The sequence below is a fragment of the Gracilinanus agilis genome, chromosome 4, assembly GCF_016433145.1.
Source record: "Gracilinanus agilis isolate LMUSP501 chromosome 4, AgileGrace, whole genome shotgun sequence".
NCBI lineage: Eukaryota > Metazoa > Chordata > Mammalia > Didelphimorphia > Didelphidae > Gracilinanus > Gracilinanus agilis.
The window spans coordinates 228,422,221-228,441,598 of NC_058133.1; the positions used below are offsets into that span (position 1 = coordinate 228,422,221).

General features: G+C 38.1%; 2 protein-coding genes across 4 annotated transcripts in view; one reads left to right on the forward strand and one right to left on the reverse strand.

The window, feature by feature from the left end:
* SLC38A10 (solute carrier family 38 member 10) overlaps window positions 1–5,219 on the forward strand; it is a 75,909-nt gene extending 70,690 nt beyond the window's left edge. The window contains exons 15-17 of the mRNA XM_044676494.1: window positions 1,059–1,082; window positions 3,198–3,374; window positions 3,732–5,219. Of these exons, the coding sequence (XP_044532429.1) occupies window positions 1,059–1,082; window positions 3,198–3,374; window positions 3,732–4,831 (1,301 nt within the window). The 3' untranslated portion in view covers window positions 4,832–5,219. The remainder of the gene's footprint in view (window positions 1–1,058; window positions 1,083–3,197; window positions 3,375–3,731) is intronic.
* NDUFAF8 (NADH:ubiquinone oxidoreductase complex assembly factor 8) lies at window positions 3,359–19,263 on the reverse strand. 3 transcript variants are annotated; one of them, XR_006506151.1, is made up of 5 exons: window positions 19,141–19,263; window positions 18,897–19,007; window positions 15,600–15,742; window positions 14,397–14,486; window positions 3,359–3,428 (listed from the first exon to the last, which is right to left on the reverse strand). XR_006506151.1 is itself a non-coding variant. In XM_044676495.1 (3 exons), exons 1-3 carry the CDS (start codon window positions 19,222–19,224, stop codon window positions 15,722–15,724), a joined length of 216 nt encoding a protein of 71 aa, XP_044532430.1. In that variant the 5' UTR covers window positions 19,225–19,263; the 3' UTR covers window positions 15,574–15,721. The 3 variants fall into 3 exon arrangements, 1 of the variants encoding a protein (XP_044532430.1); XR_006506152.1 differs by lacking the exon at window positions 14,397–14,486 and having other exon boundaries at window positions 3,385–3,428; XM_044676495.1 differs by lacking the exons at window positions 3,359–3,428; window positions 14,397–14,486 and having other exon boundaries at window positions 15,574–15,742.
* Window positions 19,264–19,378: the final 115 nt, after the last annotated feature.

The window sequence follows — 19,378 nt, forward strand, 5'->3', positions numbered from 1 at the left end:
ATATATATATATATATATATATATATATATATATATATAAAGTTTAAAGAACCTTCCTAAATCAGTTTCAAAGCTTATTTTGGGAAGGGAGCCAACGCAGTCAGAATATCAACGTTATCCCAGCTGAAGAGCCCAATTTAGTAATATCAATTAACCCCAGGTGGGTCCTGAAGGGATAAACCACTTTGATCTGAAGGATCCTGCCTGGGCAACTGTTATAAAGGAGAAGTGCCACTTATCATCTCTCTGTACTTTAACGTAATATACATCAAATAGAGTTAGTGACTTCCTTAAATATAACAATTCTCTTTCTTGAAGTAATTTGGTTTTTACCTTCTATTAGGAATAATATCCAGCCTCATTTGTTCTAGGCAGTATTTTATGTCTCTGCTTTATCACTTGGCCTATCTGCCTTGTTCTGGATGAGGATGTATGACTGGTGAACAGCTGCTGAGTTCTCTGGCTCTTCTAGTTGAGTCTTCCCAGAGCCATACTTCATTGGCTCTTTATAGGAGTTGCATCCATCATTCCAAAAGTGTTCAATACTGTAGCACCTAGGGAATCATAAATAACCCATGTTCCTCCCCTGGGCATTGTACCATTTACATATACCTTTATTTCCACTAGAATATGCTCTGTAACATAATTCCAGAACTTTAAGATCCTCAGAGAGCTCACAGGTTTAATGAGTTTGGTCCACTCAGATGTTTTGTCATCAGTTATAGACACAAATGCTGGCTCTTCAGAGAAACTGCATTCTACTGACCCTTTTAAATGATTACATGTTTCAAAGTGTAGAAATTTTGTGAGTGTTTCTGAAATTGAACAGTAGCTTTAAAAAATACATATATATGTGCATTGTATTTATATACACTTATATATACATTTGTTTTCTGTTTTAAATCTGGTATCTGGCTATATAGATTGGTTCCAGTTCCTGTAACTAACCACTTAAACCTGTCTGATGCTTTTATTTTTACTTTATGAAAGAGGGAGAGACATTTCATGGTTTCCTAATCTGTTTCTCTTCCTTATGCCTTTCAATGGAACTGAAACAGCTGAGATTAAAAAGCTAGTAGCAGGTATGAATCAAAAGGACTGTGTCAAAATTAAAAAAAAATTTACTCAGGATTTTAAAATCAAAGAACAACATCTTAAATTACAAAGATAATAATGTGCACGATCTTGTAAGTATTTTGCATGAGCATGTATGTCAGAACCTCATAAAAAGAATAACAAACCTTAAGCTAAGTCAACATGAATATCAGAACCACAGTCCTTCTCCCCAACACCCTATAAATGGGCCTTTACCCTAAACAAACATTTGTACATATGTAGATAAGTTCACCACATTTTAATGGCTGAGTAGATTCCTGCCACCAGCTTACACAGAACTGACTCTGTTACAAGTCCATAAATGGAACCTATTAGAAAATGGGCCACATTATAAAAGCCAAGTTGCTTAAGACATGTTTCAGAGAGATTAAAATTGGAAGAGATAGACAGGGATCCCTAATTGCAATCTCTACTGTGTCCCTGGGGCTATATTAATATATTCTGCTTATATATTAATATGCAGGAATGGCTTTCATTCTATCAGTAAAGCTTTATACTGTGGTCCTGCTGGTTTGAAATCTTGAGCTACATGTTTTAGAGCCCTGGTTTTCAGGGAAAGCTTTTCATCTCTACCTTGTATTAAATCCAATCAAGCCACGGAATACATTGTTTACTGCCAGACTCATAGTCCTTTGTCTTCACACTTCTTAGTGTACCTTTGACTCTTTGGGAGCATTTGAGATTGGATCTAGCTTGTGGGCCCTGAAATATTGGTCTTTATAAAGGGAAGTGGAATGTATAAACTTCTGCATTTACTCCGCCCCCCCTCCCCTTTCAGGAGGCCTTTCTCTTATAATAGTTGACTATGATAATAGCTGACAACTACTTAAGAATTTAAAATGTCAATTAGACATTTGTTTTAAAATCTACAAAGAAATAGTTGTAACTACTTGATGTTTTTTTTTTTAAAGTGTTTTGGTCTGCACTAGAGCCCCAAGGCATCAGGATTTTATACTCCCTATAATCTTTCATGGGAGGTGACTTCATTTAAGTGAAAGTGGTACATTGGATCAGAGGATATTACTAATGAGACCAGAGAGTTGTGTAGGTTTGAGCTTGTCAAACCAGTTAACTTTATACTGTTCCCCAAACACAAATTATATTTGTAATCCTGGTTAGTTTTCTTGGGAATTTATACCATTAGTAAAGAGGGAACTGTGTGAAAAACTCTCTATGCATTAATGGGAAGCATCTCTTGCTCTTGCTCATTATTTTAACTTCTTAATTTTGGAGCTCACATTTCATTTATCTTCAGGTGTCAGAATTCCCAGGTAATGCATATTCTAACTGGTTCTTATTCAAAGTCTCCTGACTTAAGCAGCTATATTTTAAGACTAAATAGTGGACTGAAAATGAGCCTATTCCAGTATTCATATACCCTCCATGCCTCAAAAGCAGTAGTATAACTAATCTAGCATAAGTAAAGTCTAGTTGTTCAATCCTAAAAAAGCTTTTGGAAAAGATTTCCATATTTTCTTTAGTCTTGAAGACTGCTCAGAATCTCTGGAGAGGATTCTGGTTTTCTCAGAATTTATTCCTCTTTCTCCAGTAGATTAAGGGGAAAAAAATCATTAAAAATTTTTTCTTATTCTTTTTTTCAAAAAGTGGGGCAGAAGGATTGTTTTTTGTTTTAGATCATTAAAAACATTCTGAATATAGTGGGTAATTCTTCAGTCTTAGTATTCATTTTGATTGAGGGACAAGCGGGTTTGATTTCTATTGTTTCTGAGCTACAAATTGGTGTACAAATAGAGAAAAAAAAACAGTTTGGTCACTATTAGGAGATGGGCTTTTGCCCTGGCCTCTAGGAAGGGTAAATGAATCTGATGATCAGCTTCTAAGAAGTCTTTGAGTGTTTACATATAGTAAGTCAAATAAATAAATGGCAAGCAGCTTTTTTTGGTCTCACCTACATTAAGTTATTAAATGTGAATAAATGGAGTAGTAATTATTTGCAAAACATATATAAGAAAAAAAATTACTTGTGGGCACAAAGAAAGGAAAGTTCACAAATAACCTTTTTACAAACGGTCCTTGTGTCTGTCTCCAGCAGTCTGTTTTTATTTTTGTTTGAATGTCAGAAGCTGGCAAGGCAGAAATGCTTGATCATGCGGTCCTGTTGCAAGTAATTAAAGAACAGCAGGTGCAGCAAAAGCGACTGCTGGACCAGCAGGAGAAGCTACTTGCTGTGATTGAGGAGCAACACAAGGAAATCCACCAGCAGAGGCAAGAAGAAGATGATGATAAGTCAAGGCAAGGTGAGGCAGTGGGCACAGATTTTGGTGCACTTGTTGATTAGAACTATCCAGGTCCTATCAAGAAAAGCAACAAAAGACAGTTTTGGTGATTAGCATGTGGATGTGGTCATATAGACTAATTTCCCTTCACTCCTTGTCATTTTGCCTATATTTTCCATAAACCACCTTAATTTTACTAATGTCATAGGGTTATATTTGATGACAGTGAGCCTCAGTTGCCTGACATGCTATGGGGCATCTTTTGTTTTCTATCTAGTATTCTTATTTACCTGCTGTTGGATTCTTTCCATCCCTATCCTTAGAACTGTACTTACTGGCATCCATTGTGTTTGTTTGTTTTGTTTTGTTTGCCATTAGAAATGCAACCTGAAGCAGGTGGTGGCATTCCTGTGAGTATAGAGAAGGAAAGTCAAGACTCAAAAGTTGGGGAACCACTCAAGAATGCTCTTAAACAGGGTTTAGAAGCTCCAGCCCATCCCAGAGAGCAGCAGCAGCATCCTGGTGAGGAGCCCGATGGGACTTTGGTGAAAAATAAAGCTACTTCTTCTAGCATCATCGCTGGCCCAGAGCCCCAGGTTCCCAAGGCCAGGCCACAGGACAGCAGGAAGGATAATGTTCATCCTGAAGTAGTCAAAGTGGGTAACCCTGAAGAACACATAGAAGATGCCCTTCATAAGAACTTGGGACAAGTTGATATGATTCATCTTGGTGGGCCTGCAGAAAACCCAAAAGAGAAGAAACTTGGAGTTCAGGAATTGCCTGGAAAAAGTCAAGAAGAACAAGCGAGAAGCTACCAAGAAAGAAGGAAAGCTGTAAAGGGGGTAACAATACTTTCTACTATAGCCATTTCCAAAGAGGAGAGAGCAGAAATTGAAGACTCTGAGGTGAAGACCCAGAAAAGAAGCCAAGATATAGAATTTCTAGCAGGTTATCCAGACAAATTTAAAGTTACCATCACTCGGGCCCAAGAATTGCTGCATCAGCAGAAACGCCAGAGCATTTCAAATATTGACAGGAATGATGGCCTTCGAGGTAATCATCAACACCACCAGCTAAATTATGCTAGTCATGTGGAGACAAGAGAAGATGCCCTTGCTGCTAACAGTGATCCTGTTATAGAGGATCAGCAGAGACCAAGGGAAGAGAATGTCCAAAATCCTGAGCAGCTAGATCCTGAGCATGGACCAAAATTGCCCAATCAAAAGTCTGACAATGGAAAACTGAACCGGGAATTAAAATCTCAAGTTGGTTCTGACCTTCAGAGGAGACGACGAGATTTGTCCCCTTATCCTGTGGAGGAGACAGGTCAGAAAGATGGTGTTATCATCAGCTTCCACTCCTTGCCAGTTGTGAATGTGGACAGTCTGAGAAGTGCATTGGACACTCAACTTCAGGTTTTGCAGGTGGTTCAGAGTAGACAAATTAAACAGTTGCCAGTGACTCAGAAAGAAGTGTGATCTGTCCATGCTCTGGTTGAGCTGATAAATTATGGGCATTTCAACATTCAGGAAACAAGCCTGCTGCGCCTGCCCTGACTTTTATGCTAGCTATACCAAGCTTGAAGGGTGGAGCATTGGGAGAGAATATTTGTGAATTCTGGGTACCATAATTGGAATGATTTCTTCTTCTTCTTCTTCTTCTTTTTTTTTTTTTTTTTTTTTTTTTTTGCATACTGCTATCAGTATGCTCAGTGCTGTTCCTTTGACCCAAAGATGGCTACACTGTCTAAGCCTTAAGCTGCCCCTTCTTAAGGATCTCCTAGCATTGTATCAGAGAATGATTTCTTCTTAAATTTTTCCTAACTCTATCTGCCTTATGGCAAGTAAAAAAAAAATGTAAACTTTATTCCAAATCTGCTGCACTTTATTGAATTCAGAACTCATGAGGGAAAACTGCTCTGTATATTAGCTACTTGAGATCATACATAATTTTTAGATTTTTAAGGAGGTCCTTCCCTTATTAAAGCCTTTAAGTTAAATTAACAACTAACCACCCCAGGTTCTGCTGATTTTTTTTTTTTTGCTTGTTTCTACATCAGACCAGTCTACATATATGAGAAAGGAAATCCTGAGCATAAGGCATGTAAAATGCTTTTTAGGCCTTAAAGCACTATATAAATGTCTGTTAGTATTATCATTAATTGCTTGATCTAGTTAAATGCTTTTAGTTTAGCTGAGATTAGCTCCATTGCATTTGATATACTGAGACCCATCAAATTGACCAAATTTGCCATTTCATCATTTCACTTAGTTTATTTTTCCTCTTGAGTTCATATTGTAAGCATTCTGACTAGAAACAATTTCTGCACTTATGAATTTTTTTTAATTGGATCTGTGATTTCATTGCTATACAGAGAGCTCCAAATGGGAATTTTCTTTTTAAAATTTATAGTCAGAATTGCTAGGTACACTTGGAGGTTAAGTAACTTGACTAGAGTCACATAACTAGTATGGGTCAGAAGTGGAATGTGAACCCAGTTCTTCCCAACTTGAGGCTAGCATTATTACCTCTTGAAAACCATTTGATATTTGAGACTTCAGTGAGTTTATATTTGAATGAACAAATAAAGACAACTATCTGGAAGAAAGGCAGCGTGACATAGTAGATAGAAGGCCAGCCTTAGAATCAGGAAGACCAGGGTTTAAGTGTTACCTCTTACACATTCTGGTTTTATGAATAGGCAAGTCACTTAAAATGTTCAGTGATCGCAATAGCTCTGTAAGACTATAAATCTTTACCTTTTGAAGATATTTCTACTCCAGACTTCCTCATATTGATGGAATTGGACATCTTGATTCCTTCATGGATATTTTTCTTTCCTCCTTTATTTCAAGAAACAAAAAACCCTTACTCTCTGCCTTATCAATTCTATGACTGAAGAGCAGCAAGAGCTTGGAAATCAGGGTAAAGTGACTTGCCCAGAGTCACATAGCTAGGAAAAATCCAAGGCCAGCTTTGAATCCATGGCCTTCCAAATCTAGGTGCTCTATCCACAGTGCTACCCAGGTGCCTCTATATCTATATTTTTCAAGATTAAATTCTTCTGAGCTCAGTTTTTAAAATATAAAATACCATTCATGTCTATTTAGATAAATCAACTTAGTATTGAGTTGAACACTTAAAAAAAGTTCTATAATTCCAAATGTGTAAAGAACAGAGATGATGGTATTCTGAGACTTTTTACGTTGAAGTACTTAAGAGTACATAATCTGAATCCAAAAGGACACAATTAAACTTTAGCAAATCTAGTACTGTGATCTTTAGTCATTCTCCCTATTAATATTAGGACTTCATAAACAGGAATGGCCCCAGAGAGCTTCTTTGCTTCAGGAGAGAATGAAGATGATTATTTTTGGGGATGTTGCTGGTATCTAATGAATCTGTGAGAAAAGAGGAACTATAGAAAAGGCACTGACAACTGTCTTCAACACTTGCTTGCTCTAATGTATATTTCCATCTCAAACTACAATCATCCTTTTTCTTTTTTATATCATTGTAGCTGTCTTGACCTTAATCTTCTGAAGTTAAGCCAAGAAAGTCTGGATATGGATTTTGTTATCAAAGAAGCACAGCTAATCTTGGAATTAGTTTTAAAACATTTTCATCTTTTTCTATAGGGGCAGAAAAGCTGTGGTGTTTGAGAAAGCTTCCTGTGCTTATGTGCCTCATGAACAACTCGAGTTAGTCATTTGATTTACCTGGGCATCTATTCAGATATAGAACACAGATATAGCACACAGAATGGGGAATGGGGCTCTCAACTCTAAAAGCAGAGGGAGGAGGGGGCATTGTTTCTTACAGCTACCACCTCTTTATGGTTCTCTAGTTTTAATTAGATATGGATCACTTAAAGCTTTTGGGGGCACATTGGCATGCATTCAGACTTGTTATGGGAAACATTGAAAAACCATTTGAATAAGGGCCTGTTCTATTTTCTGCATTTTGAGAGATATGATGTGCATGATAAAAGGACCAAAGACACTTAAAACATTCCTCAGAAAACTTAATGTAGCCAAGGGTGCTTAGAAGCCACAGCCTTGGCCTTACAAAGGGGAGACAAAATTAGGAAGCTCCTTTTTTTACCCATGCAACTTTAGAAGTAGTTTTTATTTAAGATTTTTTTACATTTGAAATGTAAATTTTTATTCATATTTTGTTTTTCTATCACCTTCACTTTCCATTGTATTCCTATCCATTCCCTTTTACCTAAGAATAAAAAAGAAGGGACTGGAAATTTCAGCAAAACTAACCACATCATGCAGGTCTAGCTTATGCAGTATTTCTTACCCATCACCTCCCACCTCATTAATTTTCACTTTTATTATCATTGCTTAAACTCAATAAGTGTAAGGGGAAAAAAGAACTGAGGATTAGGAAATAAATGTGTTTGTTTTTCTTTTGTTTTTTTGAAAAGTGAAAGTATTTTGGGCTGAGCTCTGGTTCTTGAACTACAGTTTGTATACACAGTTCCTAACAAATCTTTTGTGTATGTGTGTGTAATAAACACACAAAAATCAATCCCATGTTGTATGATACCCATAACATGTACTTTTAAAACTGTAACTTTGATCATTGCATTATTTACAATGAGATTTTTCATTCTAATACACACTTGAACAATTTAACCTTTTTCTTCAATCCCCAGGATTAGGCACCTGGTGGTTCTCATTTATTTCCCAGATTAACTCTGTCAATTAGAACTAAGGGTCCCAACCATTTGGGCAATAAGGCACCCTTTCCCTAGGACTAGAAAGCTACTCTCAATTCATTAAGAGTTTATTGAATGTGGAAAGCACACACAAAGACCATGGCCTTTGAGGAATTTACAATTGTGTGGGAGAAGACAGCATGGCCATATATAAGCATATACAAAGTCAAGGTAATGGCAATAAGGCATTGGGCAATGGGATGATCAGGAAAAACCTTTTTTAGGAGGCATCATAATGAAAAGTAGTGGAATGGTCAGATATGAGCTTGAATATAATTTTAATTTATGCTGTTTCCATAATCAAGTAACAGATGAAGAAAACCTAAAACTAGGGTAATGACTATGAGTGGAGTAGAACTGGTAACACTTGGCAACTATTTAGTGAGGAAAAGGGAGGGGGGAAAGGTGGCTCTAAAATTGTGAGCCTCAGTGACTAAGTTTGGTGGTCCTCAACAAAAATGGAGGGAGGAGGGTTGGGGGAAAAGAAAATATGAGTTCTATTTTGGGCCTCTGCATAGAGTCAGAAAGCCATGAGTCCATATCCTATCTCAGACACTTTCTGTGCAACCCTGGGCAAGTTACTCAACCTATTTGCCTCAGTTACCTCATCTGTAAAATGAGGAAGCCAGACTTTTAGACCATTAGTATGTTATGCTAATTCCCACCTCCCTGAGTTCATTTAGGCTCTTGCTCCTTTCTAGAATACCCTTCATTTTCACATCAGCCATAACTGATCATTTGTTACAATACAGTTATTTTCTCTGCCAATTTTGTCTCCCTTGATTAGATTGTTTCTTGGAAAAGACTGATGTGTTCTCAGTGCTTGAATATATACTAGGAACTTAATAAATACTTGATTGATGAAGGGATGGGAACAGATGTGAGGTTTCAAAGGAATAATAAGGCATGGTAACCCAATGGATGAGGATGAAGGGATCTGAAAACTTAAAAATATCAAACCTCATTGACCAGGAAGAATAAGAATGGCAGAAATGACAGATTGCTAAGGAGGTTCAGTTTGGGAGCGTTTGGGGAAGAAGGAGGGAAATTCAGTTTGGAATTAAAATCCAGACAATTAGAAACATAATGGTAAGATGATCATTTTGGGGAGTTGGGAGATAGGTGATGATAGTTGTATCTTGTAAGTGAATTTTTCTTGGCAATACATGTGGAGAAATAATAGCATTTGTATAGCACTTCATGGTTTACAAAATGCTTTACAAATAATCTTGTTTTGTCCTCATAACAACCTTGGAGGTAGGTGTTAACCCAGTTATACAGATAAGGAAACTCAGTTCTTCCTGACTTCAGGTCTACCAACAAGTGGCTGAGATCCAGGTAAGGAGGCAGAGAAGAAAAAAATCTTTTATAAAATTGCAGTTTAGTCATGTTAAAATCCAAAGCTAAAATAGGAAAACTAGATGGGAATTGCCAACATCATATATCTGTGGAAGAGAAAGTGCCTGTTATCAACATGCTAAGCTTAGTAGCTTCACTTTGCCTGTACCGTTTTTTCTCTTCCCAAGTCCAAATCAGTATCTATGGTCATTTTGCAGTACATAGAAACCATACTCTAACATCATGGGCTGCTGCCAAGTAAGTACTCAATCCTAGAAACTTTTAAGCTCTGAATTTCTGTGGTTGTTTTGAAATGGGACACTATAGCATGATAGAAATCTGTTACAGTAGCCTTTGAAAAGTGATGGGTTCCTTCTCAGAAACATGCTCAAGCTATGGCCCCTCTCTTAGTGGCTTCCCATTGCCAGTATCACAAATTTGGATATTTTAACATTTCTTTTGTTCCTGGAGTAGTTTGGAAATAGGATTCTTAACTCAAAATTGGACAGTGGGCAAGGTTGCAGAATTCTAGAATTATAAGCTCACTTTCAGTACAAACACCAGGACTCCAGAAACACTTTAGGTCAAATACCATTAATTCCACTTTTGTCTTAAAAGAGAGGTATCTATTTTTAATGAAAATTTCTTAATTCCCTAAGTAATTAATTGAACAGGCATTATGTACATCAACTGAGGCTATTTTATAGTGTTCAAGTCAGTTCATAAGTCTAAAACTAGGTGGGTCCTCAAAAGTCTTTTGCCTAGTACTCTTATTTTGGAGATGAAGATGATGAAGCCAATGGTGGTTTAGTGACTTCCACAACGGAATACAAATAGTGTCCAAGGTGTTATTGGAATCTTAGTGTATTTTTCCCATTATACCTTTAGCAAGTAATCTGTAAGGGCAATTAGATGGCACAGTGGATAGACTGCTGGGCCTGGAGTCTGGAAGACTCTTCTTGAGTTCAAATTGAGCCTTAGACATTTAATAGTTACATGACCCTAGTTTGCCTCAGTTTCCTCGTCTAAAAAATGAGTGGGATTAGGAAATGGAAAATTACTCCAATGTCTTGGTCAAGAAAACCCCAAATGGGGTCATGAAGAGTCAGATACAACTGAAAGGACTGAACAACAATGTAAGGCCTGGTAGTAATTTATAAATACATTTTGTTCTTACCCCAAGGTCTTGTTGAACCAGATATGGAAAACAGCCAGAATTTACCCACACAAGAGTTGTACTTTTTATTGTTATTTTTCTAATGTAGACTTTGAGAGAACCTAGCATATGCAATATTAGGAGGAGTATTACAAGTCCACGTAAGAAAAATACAAAACGAAACAAAAAAAAGTCCTTTAAAAAACAGAATCATGCAGTGGAGGAGCAGAGGGTTTTAAAAACAGTAACAATAAATGGGAAGCCAGGAACACCAAGGCCTTCAACATTGATTATGACACCTCTACTAATCAATTCTCCAAAACTTAAATAACTGAATTTTCTTTGGAGTTAATCTATTCCTTGTTTCTTGTATAAATGAATCGTGGATTTAGCATTGACTGATATGGACATCAATATCTTCAGGAAATGGGGCTTGTCATGCCCAACTCTTGACCCCATTTGGGATTTTCTTGGAAAAGATACTTGGAATGTTTTGCCATTTCCTTCTACTGGTCATTTTACAGCTGAGGAAACCGAGGCAGACAGGGTTAAGTGATTTGCCCAGGGTCACACTGCTAGTAAGAGTCTGAGGTCACATTAGAACTCAGGTCTTCCTGACTATAGACCTGACCTGCTCTATCTCTACCTACCTGCCCCTCATATCAGTCAGTCAATCACTCATCACTAATTGGCAGCATAAAGGAGAATTCAAATAACAACGAGGAAGGACCGGTTATAGTGAAGTCATTCCCACTTAAAAGCAAATTGTTCTTGACTAGTCTCAGTCATGGTAAAATTTTTTAAAGGCATTAAAAAGCAATAAACCTATACCACTTACATGGACCACCACATTGACAAGGTCAGGAAGTCACAGTAATCAGTGCAGTAGTTTTATTCAATTCCTGATAATCTACTATATCCCCCAGGTAACTTCTACCTCCTTTGGCAGCCACAGAAACTTATTTATTATAAGGGGATTTGGAATAACATTAGCTTCCTTTATTTCTATTACAGGGAAGGAAATACCTTTCACCACTACCATATTGTTAACCGTTGGGTGGTTTCAGGCAACTCCTAGGGCTTGGTTTGATTCCTTTACTTTGTTTTGCTTAGATGTTGATAATCATCATAGGCTTAAAAACTACCATAAACTGCTGTGTGGTACTGACTCACAAAGATTCATAATCTCTATATGCATGATACATTTTCCAATTGGCCACTCCAACCAAAACCCAGGTTTACTCTACTTGAGTAAAGGTGTTCTTTCCTTTGGTTTCCCCCTCAATTCCCTCAGTGATAAATAGGGTATCCCTGTGGAACAAATGAGGGTCCCTTGAGTAAACTGACTGCCAGAATTTAGCAGCCCTTTATATAATTGGCAGCATTCCCAACCTACCTCCACCCCATGCCTCTCAAAATGGCTATATGACCTTTAGGCCTTTTATGAGCTTAAAATGAGAACAGCACAATCTCAAGGGAAACTGGCTTGGGGTTCTTAGCCTTTTTTTTGTCATGGACCTCTTTAGCAATTCAGGTAAACCTAAAAAATGTTTTCAAATGTGTAAATTACATGAAAACACAAAAGAAACCAATTATACTGAAAGTTATCAAAAAAAGTTAAGTTCATGGATCTGTTTAAAAAACCTGAAAAAAAGATTCATCCCAACAGTTATCTTACTTAGTACAAAGCCTTAGATGGCTCTGAACAAGTAGGCCAAGGGTTTCGAGGATTTTCCAAGTTTGAGTGGGACAGACATACCCTTCTGTCATGATCCCAGATGCTTGGATAAAATTTTATTAAATTCCTATAGACCCAAACTTTTTTGGCCTACCAACCCCTTTCCAGAAAAAATATTACTTGGCGCCCCCTGTCACATGCTATCACCACCCCCAAATGCACCTGTGGCCATCACCGCCTCCCTGGATCGCTGCAGCAACCACTAGGGGGTGGTGGCACCCACTTTGGGAATCACTGCTATAAAGATCAATCATCTTGAAAACTTCATTTCAAGAACTACACCCAAAGTTTATTATGGAAGAGGGCAATCACCCCCTACCTGAGGTAAGGGTACAATGTGTCCATTTCTATGGACAGCCTTATTTGCTACACAACTGCTATGAGGGGGTCAGGGAAGGGAGAAGAGCAGGGCACACCCATAGCTAATGCCTACCACTCAGATGGACTTCTGCTTCTCAAGTAGTAACTACCAAAATTTTATTTTAGGATTTTTACCTTCCTTCCCTACCTGGGGACCTGGCTGCAAAGGGGATTCATGCTTGTGAGGCCAAATATGCAGAACTCTTTTTTAATTCCTCTTTTTATCTAAAAATGAGGAAACAGCAACCCCCTTTGGGGGCTTCTGATTTAGCTGGCTTGGCATTAAATCCTCTGTAAACTCCCCAAGCCAAAGGAATGGTAATTGAAATTCCATATTGGTGTCATCAGACAATACCTTCAATAATCATTCTTCTAGTGGATCTAGTGCACTGGCTTGCAGTTTCCACTTCTCTGGCAATCTCTTAATTTCCTTGGTGGTGAAAGCCACCTTCAACTCTCCAGAAGGAAGTAGACTACTATCCTGGGAGTTAGTAATGTGGCTTTCTTACTAGGGGGCGGGGTATCATCTTCGATTCCTGTTGTCTTCCTTCTCAGCTCAGATCTCATTTGTGCTTCCTACCTGATGTCTGTCTTCACCATAACCTTTTTTCACCCAAGTAGTTAGTACACATACCACTTCTTCCTTGAAGGCATAATTCTTTAAGAACTCAAAATCCCCATATTCCCAATGACCCTGCATTTCCTATATCACTTAGTAAAAGCCAGGGAATATTGTATCACTCCATTTTTATTCTCTTTTAAGGTCCTTAAATATCCACTGGGTAATCCTACAGAGCCAGTGAAGGCCATTTCCTTTCATAAGAATGCCTGAAATACCTGGAATCATACAATAATCCAGCTCTCATATTTGACCATGCAGTCCACCCAAGGTACCTTTTTCCACACAATTGTCCATCCCTTATATGCCCCATGAATTCTAATCTAAACCTGCTGACAAATGCCAAGTCTTCAAGGCAAGGTTTAATTTGGACCAGTCCAATGATCCACATTAGGGAGTAGAAGCAGCTAGACGGCACAGTGTTTAAAGTACTGGCCTAAAGTCAGGAAAACCCAAGTTCATATTAGGCCTCAGACTCGTAGAAATGCTAATTGTTACTGTAATTAGTGTAATGCAACACTTATAGACCATAAAACATCCCAACAGGGAATTCAGCTAAATCTTTTCAGTGCAGATGACACATAGGCTGGGCTTTTTATAACTCCTAGTTGTCCAGACCAACCACTTCCAAGGAAGGGTAAGGGAACACACATTTATTAAACACCTACTAGATGCCAAGCTCTTTACAAATATAATCACATTTGACCCAGATGACAGTATTATTCTATTATCATATCCATTTTATAGCTGAGGAGACTGAGGCAGAGAGAACTTGTGACTAGTCCAGATTCATACAGAAAGTATCTGGGTCCAGATTTGAACTCTCTTCTTGACACTAGGCTCAGTACTCTTTATCTACCATACCACCTGGCTATTTAAGGAAATTACCTAAGCAAAATCCTCATCCTACTACAGGAAGAAACAGGACAGAATTCAGAAAAAAGGAAGTGTTCTGAAGGGAATAGAGTTGGAAGTGTGAAAAGCCAATCTCTGTTTTAACACTTCTCTTTTTTTCCCCCCAGGCATCCACATAGGGATGGCAAATCCTCCATCCTTCCATATCATTCCTACTTTTAAGGTATTTGCCAGGCCTCAGCCCTTACCAATGAATTGCAGGAAGTTGGCTGAGAGAAGGGTAGGCATGGAGACAGAAATCTTAGTGGAAGTTGAAGCCAGGCAACTATCCATCAGATCTGAGGGGAGCAAAGAAATACAAATTCATTTTTTTAAATAGGTAAAAGTAGGAGTGGGAGTGATTTATGAGGTGACTTTCCTAGGGTTCTTATTAAAATTAATAGGTTGGCTCCAAAAAAGCATAATGGTGAATGGCTATACAAAACTGTGGTATAAAAGTAAAAAGGGATAGTATTGTGTTATAAGAAATGACACATAGGAATGGATTAACTTGATAACACTAGAATGAATTGATGCAGGTGGAAGTGAACAGAACTAGAATAATACACACAATGACCATAATAGAAAACAGCTTTTTGAGATTTCACAGCTTGGATTAATGCAATAACCAATCCTGACTTCTTTGGGCTGATGATTCCTACCACTTGGCAGGTGATAGATTCCATATATAGAATGAGATGTACATTTTCAGACATAGCTAGGTATATTAATTTTCCTTAACCATTCTCGTTTGTTAGAAGGGCTTCTATTGTGGGCAAGGAGGGAAGAGTTGATGAGCTGTGATAGTGATGCAAAAAAAGCAGAGAATCAGGAAAACCTTTTTAAAAACAAAAAGTTAGTTTGGAAAGGGAAATCAGATTGCCCTGCTCATCTCTTCTTCTTGTGTTAAATTTATTCTTTAAAAAAAAAAGTTCCATTTCACATACAATCCTTGTTTATTTTGTATATTGAAATATTCATGTTTGACAGCCATGTTCATAATGAAAAAAAATTTTTAAATACAAAAAGAAGAGCTTAATTTGTAGGGCTATGGCTAATACTTTATCTCTTGTTTTTCAAATCCTTACATAAAAGTGGATAACTCACTAGCTCTTATTTCCTGAGGGCTACTAAATTTCCTATGGGCATGGCACAATGTCAGAAAAGCCAAGCCACAATATATATTTACACATCTTATTTAAACTCAAGACTTTACTTTTAATTAAATTCAATTTCACTCTAACCAAAATCTTTATTTACAAAAAGTTTACAGAATAACTTCTACCACCATCCTGGCTAATTGTGTTAGGGTTGTGTATATGTATGTATATGTGTGTGAATATGTGCAAGAGGGCACCAGAACATCTTTAAAACAAAACAAAACAAAACAAAACAAAACACTTTTGTTTTACTTCTAAGAGCTTCAGGTGTTCCATGCCTTGGTGCTATAGTTAATATTGTTATTTGACTTCATATTGATGGGAAGGACCAAGTAGAAGATATATTCTGGTGATTTAAAGTCCATCCTAATGCCTCAGTTCAAGGTCTTCTTGGCCTGTAATGATAAAGTATTTGATGTCAGTGGAATGTTTTAATATTAAACACAACATTCTTTTATGAAAATATAGGGAACAGGGGAAGCTAGGTAGCACAGAGAATGGCACATCAGGCCTTAAGCTGGGAGAACTTCGATTCAAGTCTGGCCTCAGACACTTCCTAGCTGTGTGACGGTGGGTAGGTTACTTCCATTGCCTAGCCCTTATACGCTTTTGTCTTGGAACTGATACTTTGTATTGATTCTACGACAGAAGGTAAAGTTTGAAAAAAAAAAAAGAAAAAAGAAAGAAAATATAGTAAACAAAGCATTGTTGGGAAGAGGCAGAATTTGCCTTCTGTTCACTTTGATAACAATCAGATGAATGGATCTGTTCATCAAGTTTGCCTATAACTCCTAGTTTGATTATGGCACCAAGCCTAGGTCCTGAGTTTGTCCTCTCATATCCTTATCAGTTTTGGCCTACTGCATAACTATAACCTATTTGCTTCTTAACTCCCTCCCTCCCTCCCTCCCTCCCTTTCTATCTGTCAGCTTTGGTCATAAGGGAAACCTGTTAAAATATGGATGGAGTAGTGATTCACACAAGAAAAAAAAATTAAAGCAAAATATTACTTAAAAGGGGTGTAGTAATATAATGTACCCAAGAAGGATGTCATAATTAAAATTATGCATTTCAAGATGGTGGAAATAGATTAATTAATTTCTGAACTCAATTTTTTCAATATGCAGTTCCTAGGATGAATAATGTTAAATAAATTCTGACATAAAGGGTAGATAACCAAGTACATCAATCAACTTTTGCTTGACAATAGTAAAAATGAGCATAGGAAAAAACAACAAAAAAAAAGCCTTATTTTAGTTGAGGGTTTCTCGATCCTTTCTCACCAAGCCTTTTCTTCCAGTTCTAAATAACTAGATAGAATGACATCCTTCTCCCTCCCTCTTTCCCTATCATCAAAAAGAGTGTTAACCCAAAGTAGTGAGGTTGTTTACAGGAAAGAGAAAGAAATGGCTTGAGTAGCCTCTGCAATGAAAAAGCAACCAATGAAGGATAGATTTTCTTGGATGAGAGAAAAAATGAAGGCCTGTAGCAGTACAGGCTGTGTGTGGCCTCTGGCAAGGGCACAGGCTATCTGGATCTCTTGATTTTGCTTTTTAATTGAAAGGATATAAACTGCATAATCTCAGTTGCAAAGTAGAATTCATACTTTGATCATCCAGGTGTTCATGAAACACTCCCTTATGTTCCACTGAAATCTAACCTACTATATATAGTGTAAAAGCATTCTTTGTAGTTTAATCATTGGCGAGTATAACTGCCCAAAATCACTTTGTAAAAGCCTTTCATGTACAATAATCACATCAGGTCCTACACTGAAGGGCAAATAAAGGCTTCATTTGGTGGATAGTGACAGTCTGTGTGTCTACTATTAGAGGACAGCTAAAATTTACAGAGACTCAATTTCAAACTGGCCACAAGGTTGTGAATTTTTTTTTTTATCACAGCAACTCTTTATAGCTTTTAAGATTATTTAAATAAATATTACCTGGATATGATGTAGTATATCCACAACCTTTTAAAATGTACCCCCCCCAAAAAAAAATTTAACCCAAAGTGGACATTACATTTTATTAAAAATCTAACATGAGGGCAGCTAGGTAGCTCAGTGAATAGAGCCAAGCCTAGAGACTGAAGTCCTAGGTTCAAATCTGTCTTCAGATACCTCCTTGCTATTTGGCCCTGTGTAAGTCACTTAACTCCAATTGCCTGGCCCTTATTGCTCTTGGAACCAATTGATTCTAAGACAAAAGATAAAAGTTTTTTTTTTTTTAAATCTAACACGGAGGGTTCACTACAGTGTTTACCCAATGAGACACAGATGTGAAAAGAATAATATGGAGAATGAGGAGTCATGGTGATATAACTGTTTATCAGTCCTGCAAAATGTCCTATATTTTGACATTTAAAGTATCAATTTCCTGGGAGAATCTAACAGGAGTTATTGTTTCATATTTTAAGAGGTTCTCAAAACATATCTATGAGTTTTTTGTATTTTAAGTATTTCCTGAGTAGAATAAATAGCAATCTGGGACCTGAAAAAAAAATTTTTTTTTAACCCTGCAATGCTAACTTATTTGTTTGTTCATTCTCGGAAACACTGTTATCCAAAAACTCACTTCAGAGATAAATAGCAGAGGATGACTTAGCAGTAAGGAAACCACATTCCTTTTCAGTAAATCCAGGTCTAGGGTATTTTCTTTTTGTTTGTTTTGTTCTTAGGACTAATTGCTCCAGCTGTCTTTTTGCCTAATAAAGCTTTGTTTAGATGAATAGGCTTCTAATCACTTTTATTGGTGAAGTGATGGTCCCTTGGAAGCAAGGTAGTAGAGTTAAAGCAATAAATCATGGGACTGGGGGTTCACATCCTGCTTCTGAATCCTTACTACTAGAGTAACTTGGACAAGTCACCTAATCTCTTTAGCTTTCAATCATTTGTGAAATAAGCAAGTTTGCCTGGATGGTCTTTCAGGTCCCTTTCTAGCGCCAGATCTATGGTTCTACGATCCTTTATATTAATCTGGAAGATAGAAAGAATTTTAGTGCTTACTTCCAAACAAGCCTTAGCTATATCTAGGGGACTGGGAAGGAAAAAGATAAATAGCAAAAAGAAAAAAAGTCTCTGGCTTTTTTATCAAGTAAGATGTTACTGATAGGTGAAATAACTAGCAGGACAGAATAAGTGCACAGGAGTACAAAGATTGATGTTTCAATCGTGAGCAATGAAGCTGGTGGAGGGAGCCTAGATAATCGGTCTGCAAGAGCAAGTAGTCAAACCTCCAAAATGTACTCCACTACATCTCCCTACCCACTCCACCCCCCTCCATGCCAACAAAAAGTATATACAACATAAAGTTCTAGTATATTCTATTCCCTTCGAAAGGTAGGAAGGCTTCAAGAAATTATGGTGTCGCGCTGCCGCAGAGATTCGTGCTTCTTTCAGGGGACTGGAATAAATGAAATGGATCCCTTTTCACATCTAAGCCCCACCCACCTCCCAGACTCAACGCCCAGGGTGCCTGCAGAGTCTGCAAGAGCTGGGGGTTGGTTTCGGAGTGGGGAGCAGTAACAAGGCCCGACGGCCACACGTACAACCGCCAGGAAGCAATTCCGCAGGGCTTCGAACTCCTTGGCACAGAGATTCCTCCTCAGGTCCCCGCCAGGGGCCGTGGCGGCCTGTATACACTTCCCATAAGCTGCTGCCTGGAAGGAAGCGAAATGAGACGACGGAAATTGGCATTTGCAAGGTGCCCGGGAACGCCGCCTCCCCGGTCACCGGGCCCGGGAGAATAGTCTGCGCGCTGCAGCCCGGAATCCGCAGAAGTACCCCTCTCACCTCGACTCCACAAGTGGCCAGCCTCTCCGGAAAGCTCTGTATCCGGCTTCGCACTCGGCCCCACACAGCTCCGGTCCCCGACATGAGAAGCTTGTCCTTTTCCACCAGGGCGCTGCCATCTTGGTTCCGCCTACTTCCGACTTCCCTCCACTGCCAATAGGGTGAAACATCTGTCTTTAACTTTAGACTAGCTCTTTTATTGGTTTAATGATAATTTCCCCTCCCCCTGCCCGCCATC